The sequence below is a fragment of the Patella vulgata genome, chromosome 5 (genome assembly GCF_932274485.2).
Source record: "Patella vulgata chromosome 5, xgPatVulg1.2, whole genome shotgun sequence".
Classification (NCBI taxonomy): Eukaryota; Metazoa; Mollusca; class Gastropoda; family Patellidae; genus Patella; species Patella vulgata.
This window is the reverse complement of record NC_065883.2, coordinates 76,334,339-76,346,368: the sequence shown is the minus strand read 5'-3', so window position 1 is coordinate 76,346,368 and position 12,030 is coordinate 76,334,339. Positions and strand designations below refer to the sequence as shown.

Sequence of the window (12,030 nt, the reverse complement as noted above, 5' to 3'; positions counted from 1 at the left end):
CGGTTAGATGGCCGAATGGTTAGCACGTGCGTGCTGTATCATAAGATCTGTCATTGAGTCAACTAGCACGGTTTCAATTCCCCAGTTGTATATGACAAGGAGTAGGGTCGACCTGTCCTCCAGTTTCCTCCCACTGCTAAAGCCCCCTAATGCGCAAGCGAATTATTGAAATAAAATTGAACCATATGTTAGTCCTGAAATTACCTGTTTTTTTGTCGAGTTGACGTTTAACCCCATTTCTCTCTCTACAACTAGTAATAAATGTGTAATTTGTAGAAAAATTATCGGGAAAAATCAAAATGCTATTAACAGTAATTGACTGATATTCGCTAGGAAAGAGGTGAGGACTAACTAATTAACTGATTGGATAATCCCTAATTACGGACGTAACACCACTATAATCTGATTAGGTAACATGAGGTGAACATTAATCCAGGTTTTTAGAAACCGTCGAAACTAATCCACCAGCCAGAGTTATTAGGCGTTGGTGGTCATGTAATAAGCGTACTGGGTAAAGTTACACTTGATATTGACATTGATAATGTTTTATTTCCAATAAAATTTCATGTATTTAATAAATTAAATTATAGGTACAGTATAGACTTTATGTCTGATATCAAAGTTATTAATAACTATTGTTTTAGGTCTTAACTTTGTGCAAGTATGCAGGATGGAGGGCCTGACAAGGACAGCTGTCTAGTCCCTCGGATGAGACAAAAAAACGAGTTCCCGTGTATATATTGGAATGCACGTAAAAGATCCCTTTGGAATTCGATATAAGAGTATGCGATAGTGCCGCTGCCCGGGCAAAATTTCTCTCATAGCACACATGGCGTATGCCCGTCTTCATTAGCCCAGCAGTATAGGAGCAGAACAGTAGGACGTTAAACCCCATTTCATTTTTATTTTTGTGCAAGTATATTAGACACTTATTTCATACCCTGATATGTTTTACTTTCAGATAAAAGAGAAATAGATCACCAAGATGGGTATTCAGGGTCTATTACCATTTTTAAAGAAGATCCACAAGTCAGTGAATATCTCACAGTTTAAAGGATGTACAGTAGCTATAGATGCCTATTGTTGGTTACATAGAGGAGCTTTTGCCTGTGCTGATAAATTAGCTCTGGGTGAAAAAACAGACATGTAAGATTTTATATGGAAATAGATTCTGATAAATCAAATATCCCTGCTCAACAGTATTACAAAATATATTTTAATTTGAATAGAGAGATGATTTATCATAACATTGCTGGATTTCAAGTTTTATATCTATTCTTGTTTCATCTCTCCGGTTGCATCGACCTTTTATCAAGCAGCTACACGTATCTGTTGTTGTTCCTCCCATTTACTCATATTTTAAAAGAAAAGTATTTTATGGATTTATTTGAATAAAAAAATCCCGAAACACAAAAATGTTTATTGAAGTGAAAAGGGTATATGGTTTAATGTCTGGACTCAACATCATGAGATTATTTTTACACAAATTCTGTGTGTTGTAATGATTGTAGTAAAATTCTGATATAAAAAAAGTATTTGAGTTATTTTGACACATCGTCAGTCTCTAGGCTAATAGCCGACTATAACTGTATCTTGCATATGCTCAGTGATAAGCATGGGATCTTCTGTCGCTCATACCCTGAAGCCCATCCCCATCTCCTCCACCCAGTTAATAATACACGTAAACCAGTTAATGGGTAGCAAGCAAGAGTTTTTTAATAGTTCATGTAGTCAAATGTTGGTTTAAGATCAGTTTTAAGAAATGAGTGAGTTGTGTGTCGTGCACTTCTTAATTTTAATGCTGTATTGAAAATGAGAAATCTTATGCTATTACATGATTTTATGATGTGTTTTATAGTTATGTATATTATTCAATTGTATGAAATATGATGTATTTTATAGGTATGTGTATTATTGTATGAAGTACGTTGATTACATGTTAAAATGTGGTATAAAACCTATATTAGTCTTCGATGGATGTCATTTACCCTCAAAAAAAGAAGTAGAAAAATCGAGAAGAGAGTAAGTTAGATAAAATATCTTTTTCTGGTTTAGAAATTAACGAGAAATCTGATTGAGATGTATAGATTCTCACAGATACAGGCTTGCAAGTTAGTCATTAAAGTATGCTACTATTCAAAAAGTCATTTACACTTGTCTCTAAAAATGATATTTTATAGGGGGATTAGGTGGCCAAATGGTTGGCACGTGCACGTTCTATCATAAGATCCGTCATTGACACAACTGGCGTGGCTTTGATTCCCCAGTTGTACGCGACAAGAAGTAAGGTTGGCTGTCCAAGCTCATGGGATTTCTCTGGGTCCTCTGGTTTCATCCCACCGCTAAAGACCCCTAATTATTGAAATAATTTCTACTTGTTAATCCCAAAGTGTACAACACTAAACTCAGCCTTTTATATAATTTAATTCAATTATGCTATGAAGTTTCTGCTATAAGAACATGTTTTCTTATGAATTTAATTAACTAAATGGGTTTTGTTTTAAATTTTAGGCGTAGAGATTTAAATCGTAAGAAAGCTGCCGAATTTTTACGAGAAGGGAGAAGAGCTGAAGCGAGAGATTGTTTACAGAAATGTATAGATATTACACCACAAATGGCACTAGAACTAATGAATGTAAATAAATCTATGTTTTTATAATATTTTTCTATATGATTGAAAATGAAATGGGGTTTAACATCCTACTGTTCTGTCTTAACTAGGCTAATGTAGATTGGCATAAGCCATAGAGTTTGCTATGACAGAAATTGTGCCTAGACAGCAGCACTATGGACTACTCTTATATACATGTATCGAATTCCAGCTGCTAAGGGAAGCTTTTACATGCATGCCAATGTGTACACAGGACCTAGATTTCTGTCCCATCCGAAGAACTATGTGTTGTCCTTTGCCAGACTATGACCTGCACCACTGACAAGGGGGAACCACGCCTGAAAATCCAAGCACTTGGGAGTCAAAAAAAATGTATGGAAAAACACTGCTGTCAGGGCAAAATTCTCTTATCTCTCAGTGTACACATAAATAAAGGGAAAAACCCAGACCTCAAGTTCACAAAGCATTCCCACACTTATGTTAAGAATTTACTTAATATTCAATCACTGTTTATGAGAAATATCTTTAATCCAGAAAAAAAACAATTTGCACTTAGTTTCTTATTGACGTATTTGATACATTAAAACAACAAAAGTTTTATAAAGGGCTACATTTTAGTTAAAATAAGGCGAACAATTTTGATTAAATTCTTATCTTAAATCTGAGAATGCTTTGTGAACTCAGAGCCGATCATATATCTTTGTCCTATAATGACGGAAGTATAGAAAAAAAGAACATCCACATGTATAGTCTCTGAATTTATTTATTATACAAATTTTGAATCCACTTAAAAGGCTTAGTTTAACACTCAGTTTAATGTTGTTTTAAGATATCATTCCAGGGCCCTGTTTCACGAAATTTTAACTAAAGATAAAATCCAAATTTTAGGAGATACTTCAATTTTGATTGGCTAAGCACTAAAATCAATCTAATATTATCCAATCAAATTACTAAAATTTGGATTTTATCTTAGTTAAAATTTCGTGAAACAGGCCCCTGGAGACTAAAGGGACATAACTCTATAATTTAATTCATCTCAAATTTTGACAGACTTTACTCTTACGGGATTTTAGAGATCCACATTTGTTTTACAGCTATAAATTATTGGGGCTCAAAATATAATTTGTTGGAGACTAAAGGGGGAGAACTCTGCAAAGTCATAATTTGATTTTGTTTATGGCAATTTCTGTTCTGATGAAATTCATTTCATAGCAAACCTCACAGCTCACTCTTATCATTTGTTCTCTAACACATGTGCTTTAGATCACAAGGTCTGTCAATGAGTAAAGGGGCGTTGTTTTGATTCCCAGTTTATACGTGACAAGGAGTAGGGTCGCCTGTCCAAACTCATTGGTTTGCTCCAGGTCCTCCAGTTTCCACCCACTGCTAAAAACTCCTAAGTGCTAGACAATTATTGAATCAAAATTGAACCATATGTTAGTCACTAAATTACCTAGTTTGTGTTGAGAATGTTAAGCCCCAATTCTCTCTATTTATTTTGATAATCACGGAAAACATAGTTGCAGTTCAGCAGTTTAGTTTTATATACTTATATAATAAAACCAGTGGTTGTTTCCCATAAAACTTGTGTTCTGTTAATGTGTTTCTCAATCACTAAATGAAATGAAATGGGGTTTAACATCCGACTGTTCTGCTACGAACTGAGCTAATGAAGACGGGCATAGGCCATACAGTGTGCTATGAGGGAAATTTTGCGGCAATACGGACTACTCTTATATCGAATTCCAATTGTCAAGGCATCTTTTACGTGCACGGCAATGTCTACATGGGACCTCGGTTTTTCGTCCCATCCGAATGACTAAACAGCTGTCATTATCAGGTCCTGCATCACTGACAAGGGGGCACCTCGCCGGAAAATCTGAATGAACTATCTCGGCCAGTGCAGAGATCGAACACCCGACCTCCAGGCTAGCGAGCCAGCGTCTTACCCACTTAGCCACTGTGATCCCTCTCAATCACTAAATGCCAATGTGTAGAGATAGAGGTGTTTATTGTATTGTTTATATTTTTACCAGGTGTGTAGAGATAGAGGTGTTGATTGTATTGTAGCGCCGTATGAAGCCGATGCCCAGTTAGCGTATTTAAATAAATCTGGTATAGCTCAAGTTATAATCACAGAAGATTCTGATTTACTTTTGTTCGGATGTAAACAAGTAAGATTTGAATGTTATTGTTTCTGTTTCAACATTTAATGCTTAGGTGGGTTGAGTGGCTGAACGGTTTAACGCGTATGCGTTATATTGTAAGCTCTGTCCATAAGTCAAGTGGCACGGTTTTGATTCTCAGTTTGTACCTGACAAGGAGTAGGGTCGTCTGTCCAACCTTGTGGGGTTTCTCCGATCTTTATTGAAATAAAATTAACCCAATTTTTTATTGCTGAAATCACCTAAGTGGATGTTTTACGCCATTTCTCTCTCTCCCCCCTCTGGGGGGTTGGATGGCTGAATGATTAGCACGTGCTCGCTGTATCATAAAGTCTTTCATTGAGTCAAGTGGCACGGTTTTGATTCCCCAGCTGTACGTGACAAGGAGTAGGGTCGCCTGTCCAACCTCGTGGGTTTTCTCCGGGCCCTCCGGTTTCCTCCTACTGCTAAAGACCCCTATTCGCAAGCGAATTATGGAAATAAAATTGAACCAAATGTAAGTCCTGAAATGACCTAGTTTGTGTCTAGTGGTAGTTAAACCCCATTTCTCTCCCTCTCTCTCTCTCTCTCTCTCTCTCTATTTGGTGTTTACAGAGGCAGGGGTTGGCCTGACACCAGGAATCATCGGTAGCTTTAGGAAATAGGGTCAAAGACGTAATCAAAAATATTTCCTATGTTCTGAATATGAGCAAAGAATTTTTTTTAGAAAAAATAAAAATTGATTTCCTTTGTCTTAAACATTCCCTAGAACAATGGTTTTAGAAGTTCCAGCCTTTATATTGTTATGTGAATGTAACTGAAAAGTTGTATATTTTTGGTCTGTTTCCTAGGTGATGTTTAAGATGGATTTCCATGGTAACGGTATATTAATAGAACAGAATGATATAAATCAAGTAATAGAGATACAGCAGGGGTTTTATACGTTTGATAAATTTCGTCACCTGTGTATTTTATCAGGCTGTGATTACCTGGCCTCGTTACCTGGTATAGGTCTAGCTACGGCTTGTAAAGTATTTAAAAAGACACGTCTCACAGATATAAGAATAGTAAGTATAGCAGGTGATCTTCTCCATCCTTCTTTATCTCATTGATCACCATTAGTAGGGGGTTGGATGGCCGAATGGTTAGTTGGTGTGCGCTAGATCATTGAGTCATCTTGTGTGATTTCGATGCAATGATTGTATGTGACAAGATGTAGGGTTACTGTCCAACCTTGTGGGTTTTCTCTGGCTCCTCCAGTTTCCTCCCACTTTTAAATACCCCATTTATTTCAAGCGAATTATTGAAATAAAATTGAACCATGTGTTGGTCCAGAAATGACCAAGTTTGTATCGAGTGGACTCTAAACTCCATTTCTCTCTCTAATCACCAATTGTTGGAATTTGAATCACTTGCAACGACATACCGTGAGACGGTATACATGCCACAGTATACTGAGGTCACGGTTCGGTTCACGGTACTTTAACTTCTGTACATCGGTTCAATAAACACTTCACAGATATTTTTAACCATCCATTTTCATCTGATACTCTTTTATCACACAGAGTTATGTCCACCTGTAGTTCATGTGACAAGGAGGAAAAATGGCTTCCAGCGAGGAAACATTTGCCTCGAGTGAACCACAAATCAGGATATGGAAACATTTTGGATTAAAAAAAGCAGATGGAAAATGCGTGGCTAATAATGTGACACGTCGCCATTAAAAATCATATACTTGTTTTTATTTCTTTAATTAAATTTGGAAAGAAAAATACTGCGATATGTATCGTATCGTGAGGTCTATACCGTGATATGTATCATAAGGTTAGCGCATCGTTGCAGACCTACCTTGCAAGCTACAATATGGTAAAAGTTGACTCTCTAAAAAGATCAGTCCAAAAAGGGTTCAATCCTGTTTAGTACGAATTGAAAATTTCGCAACAGTTTCAAGTCCAAGCTTTAGCTTATTCTCGTAAAAAGAGCAGGAATCTTGGAAAGTTGCACTATTTAAATGACTCTTTTATTATTCTTTTTCTTCTTATTATTATTATATAATGTTATTGTATATTTTCAGTTATTATATAATGTTATTGTATATTTTTAGTTATTATTATATAATGTTATTGTATATTTTTAGTTATTAAAGAAATTATCCAGTTATTATTATATAATGTTATTGTATATTTTTAGTTATTATTATATAATGTTATTGTATATTTTCAGTTATTGAAGAAATTATCCAGTTATTTAAAGAAGAATGTTGTGGTATCAAGTGAATATATCGAGAACTTTATTAAAGCAGAAAATACGTTTTTATATCAACTATGTTATGATCCAATAAAACGTCAAGTAGTACCCCTCAATGATTACCCACCAGAAATTGTTAAAGAAGAACTCAAATATGCTGGATCGTATCCTTTCAGATAAAAATACCATCTTCATTAGCCCAGTTGGTGCAAAAAAGTAGGATGTTAAAGGCCTCATTTCATTTCATATAATAATTGAAAAGTTTCATATAAATAAGACAAAAGTTAGACAATATTTTCTTGTGTACAAGAAAGAGCGAAATGGGGTTTAACATACACTTGAAAAACTAGGTCATTTTGGGACTAACACATGCTTCAATTTTATTTAATTACTCACTTGCGGTAGGGGTCTTTAGCAGTGAAAACAAACCGGAGGACCCGAAGAAAACGACGTTGGACAAGTGCCTCTCTACTCCTTGTCACGTACAAGCTCGGAATTCGAAACACCACTTTACTCAATGATTTAAAGCGCACACTTTAATCTACTTGTCCAGTGTGCCACCGTAGTGTACAAGAAGCACGATTAGTTTATCAAAGCTGTCCAGCAGGCCTGACATTTTGAATATATATATATATTTGCCAGTGGAAGTGAAATTTAACAATCGCAGAACTTCCACCTGTCAATCAAATTACATGCCATGAAATTAGAATTTCAAATAATTTAACCTTAACATACACTTTATGCAGTTAAATTTATAGTTTTTATGTCTAATATTACAAAATTGGATAATGCCTACTACGAAACTATTAAAAATAGCGAGGTGCACCTATTTTTATTATGTACGAATTTGAATATTTTGTTGATACATGATTTTTAATTGTGGTCTGAATTCGTCTGCTTAAATAACAATAAGAGTTATGCCCTTTTTCAGTAAAATTGTCCGACAAGAAACAATTTAAAATAGCAACACTGCAACACACTGTATGGATTATGCCAGTCTTAATTACTCCAGTTGGTGCATAAAAGTAAGACATTTAAAGTAGCTAAATTGTTATTCTTTGGCAACTAGAAATTTCTAATCAGTTAGGTTGAAATTAAATGGAAGTCTTTGACATCTGGTTATTTCAGTCTACGCCTGCAGTATTCTCCTGAGTGATATGTTTAGCCTTGTTCTTCGAGTTGCTTCCTTACAAATGACGCACAGAAGCATTCTGGAACGTGATTTGTGTGCCAAATTTAAAATGTTGGATATTAAAAGTCTGTTTTTTACGGCAAGATAACAACATCAGTGTTGATTTAAGTAAGTTGTGTTTGTAATGTCGAAGGCCGTGGATGATACTGAGTTAGCAGCTTGGGTCCTTTAACCTGTCTGTGACTGGTACTTTACTTCTAGGCCTGTTTACAAGAGATTTGAAGAGTAATTCTATGCTATATTTTCTTAACTCGTATAAGTTATGTATCACCAGATAAAGCTTTACAGATATCACTGGGTAATGTTGATATTTACAGTGGGGAATATATTAGTCACTATGATCCAGACACATTTCAGGTAAATCATGATATATCCTCTCTTCATTAGGCCATATGTTGTTGACCCTGTCCGTTCGTGTGTGCGTCCATCCGTCCATTCACATTTTGTTTGTGGACACTACAGGTCACAATTCTTAACCGATTTTGACAAAACTTGAAATATAGGTAGGGTGACCCATGCACTCTACAGAAATACAGCCCACCGCTGATAGTTTGAGACTACCACTGAAGCGTGCAAATTCGCCGTGTCGAGACCAACTTTCTGACAGTATGACACTATAAATAGCCATGGCACGTGCAATTCTCTACAAATCTATCAACTATTACAGCCGTAAAAAATTTATTGACGGTTTTGAATAGCAGTAAAATTAAGCTTCTTGGTTATTACAGCAGATTTAGAAATTACGTTCGTTTCATTTTTTAAATCGCTTTATCATTAACTGTACCGTTAAGAGCGGCATCTTTTGGTTTAGTAAAAATAATATCTCTGAAACACTCGGGTTAGACAGGAACATGATACTAGCAGTAGTTTCATTTTACTTTTACAAGCTTCTTAAAACAATTGTTGAGCTAGCTAACGTGCTTATTTCTAAATTCAATTTCTTGTTCTAGCTTTCTGTTATGTTTCGTAAAAAAAGTAGTCTTGATTATCCCGACCTGTCAATCAAACGTAGAATGGTCGATAGACTGGTTAAGCGAGACTAATTTCAAAACAAGGGCATGTAACCTATCTTTTACTCAAAAGTGTCTGGATGTTATGGACGACACTTGGAACCAGTTTTCAGTCTATTATTTATAGATGATTAATGGTCATAGCTTATTAAGTACAACATGAACGTTTATTTAGTGACTATAATTGTGTGAAACTGATTTGAGGCTTGGCATATATATAAATATTTTGTTGCGTAATTGTCGAGATATTTGGAGATATTTATTTATGGTGGGTCACCCTAATATAGGTTTATCTCCAAAAGATCTTGGCACCTTTCGATATTGACATGTATCGTATCAAAACTTCATGGATAAAGGCCCCTGATTGTATGAAAAAATCACGTTTTTAGCCTATGGACACTCTAGAGATCACAATTTTTATCCAATTTAGATGAAACTTGAAACGAATGTTTTTTATCCAAAGATCTCAGTTTCGCAACTTTCTGGATTATGGCCCCTTATAGATACATTTAAGTCAAATTTCAAAGATTTGGTCAATACGCTGTCCGCTATAGCATTTAACAATATTTGACTTTTGAAGGATTTGTTGGATTTACATCATAATACCTGTCATCAAATGAAGTGTCATGCTCTTGATTTCATGTGTCCAGGATCCCCAACACTCCCCTGAGCACCCCCATCAGACACTCCTCCCCTTCATCCACCCAGCCTACGAAACACCCACCCCATTGTTTAACACTGGCTAGATTTTTTCAAGGTACACAAAACTTTCGATTTATGACACATAATGGTTTAACCAGAGACAGCAGTTACTATAGACACTGCTAGAGGCCTATGGCCCACCATGTTCCTGGAGCGATGCCTGCGAGTTTTACAACATCTGGACATTTCTAGATTGCTTCACAATTCCCGAACTTATAGCTACGTTATCTGCATACACGTGAACAGTAGCGTCCAATCAGAGGTTCTGACATAGCAACCTCCACTATAACCTTGACATTGAATGAATCTTGAACTTTGCAACTCGATTATCACAGGTAGACATTTTAGCTTGAAAAAGCGAGACTTGGTATTCGCGATGATCGAGGAATTTGATAGGCTCATGAGCTGGGCTTGTACCCAATCGTAATTAATGTCGAAATATGCAGGGTATTATGTGTACGTAGTCAAAGCAAGATCAAGCCATCGTCTGAAGATGATGGCCCTCGAAGTTACAGCCTATGTCCCAATTGTTCGCTTCCACCCAATCGCCTTTGACTTCTGAAACCAGGGTCCTAACTATGGTGATAATAGTAATAATAATAATATGAACGTTTGTATAGTGCCAATTCCACACTTAGTTGTATGCCCTATGAGCTTGCTACACCCGAGATAATATCAGATAGATAGGTAATGTTTTGTATCTTCAGTAACTTTTTGACGGACTTATTTGACACACCACCAAGAAGGCTATTGCAATAGTCTAAATGGGATAGGATTAAGGAGCGAACAAATGTACTTATTTCTTCAGGTATTTAGATAATCTCTAATTCGACTGATATTTTTTAGGAGAAACTAACATTTCCTGTTAAGATAATTGATATGACTGTTTATGCTAAAGTTGAAATCTATGAGGACACCTAAATTTCTGACTGACAGGGAGAGAGTAATCAAACGGTTAGGACTCTGGACTAATCAATATTTTCATTAGCTTAGAACATTCAGGATTCAGGATATTTCTAGCCCAGTTCTCTCTACAGGTATGACAAGGACAGAGTTGATTAGTGGTTTGGTTAGGATAGATCAGTGTTGGCTTGACGCTTTATGTTCTTATTCTCCATAGCATTATATATGTAACTAGGCCATATACAGCTCAATAGGAATGAGGGTGAGATTGAGGTTAGGTGTATGATATCTTGCTGTGGGCATTTTTACTTCATTCTCTAACTTATGAGAAATGTTGTCCCATTTTGCATATTTCAAAAAGACTCGGAAGATGCACAAAAATCGCCATATGAACGTGAAACCCCAATTCTTTCTCTCCGTGTGCCGGTCCGTAAAAGCAAGTACATGTAGTTGGCTTACCATTTTTGTCTATTTTCCAATTTAGTTGCAGCAAAACCAACTACAGACGTTTCTATTCTATAATTTATACATAAGAATAATGTTTATTTAGGTATACTATATAAACATTACAGGGTAGATGTTTTGATATCATGATTTATTTATATTTATATACATGAATCTATATATATATTTGAGACTGTCGTTTGTCTGTCTGTCTGTCTGTTCGGGGTTGGCGGCTACACTAGGTCTGCCCCGAATCTGAAATTTGGGGTATAGGGGTAGCTCGGATCGGGGAGTAACATAGGCTAGGTGGCGTTAGTCTACCACTTCCGGTTTCGGAGTTATGACCCCCGAGTGACTCCGGTCTGTTTGGGGTTGGCGGCTGCACTAGATCTGCCCCGAGTCTGAAATTTGGGGTATAGGGGTAACTCGGACTGGGGAGTAACATAGGCCTGGTGGCGTTAGTCAACCACTTCCGGTTTCGGAGTTATGACCCCCGAGCGAAATCTGTCTGTTTGGGGTTGGCGGCTACATCTGCCCCGAGTCTGAAATTTGGGGTATAGGGGTAGCTCGGACCGGGGAGTTACATACATGTAGGCCAGGTGGCGTTAGTCTACCACTTCCGGTTTCGGAGTTATGACCCCCGAGCAAAGCGCTGGTCTGTTCGGGGTTGGCGGCTGCACTAGGTCTGCCCCGAGTCTGAAATTTGGGGTATAGGGGTAGCTCAGACCGAGGAGTAACATCGGCCAGGTGGCGTTAGTCTAGTTCTTCGGATGAGAC

At 36.7% G+C, this 12,030-nt stretch overlaps 1 protein-coding gene across 1 annotated transcript in view; it reads left to right on the top strand.

The window, feature by feature from the left end:
- LOC126820381 (exonuclease 1) overlaps window positions 1-12,030 on the top strand; it is a 41,827-nt gene that overhangs the window by 144 nt on the left and 29,653 nt on the right. Inside the window, exons 2-8 of the mRNA XM_056100830.1 lie at window positions 962-1,146; window positions 1,903-2,022; window positions 2,512-2,635; window positions 4,648-4,785; window positions 5,607-5,822; window positions 6,979-7,166; window positions 8,455-8,551. Of these exons, the coding sequence (XP_055956805.1) occupies window positions 986-1,146; window positions 1,903-2,022; window positions 2,512-2,635; window positions 4,648-4,785; window positions 5,607-5,822; window positions 6,979-7,166; window positions 8,455-8,551 (1,044 nt within the window). The 5' untranslated portion in view covers window positions 962-985. The remainder of the gene's footprint in view (window positions 1-961; window positions 1,147-1,902; window positions 2,023-2,511; window positions 2,636-4,647; window positions 4,786-5,606; window positions 5,823-6,978; window positions 7,167-8,454; window positions 8,552-12,030) is intronic.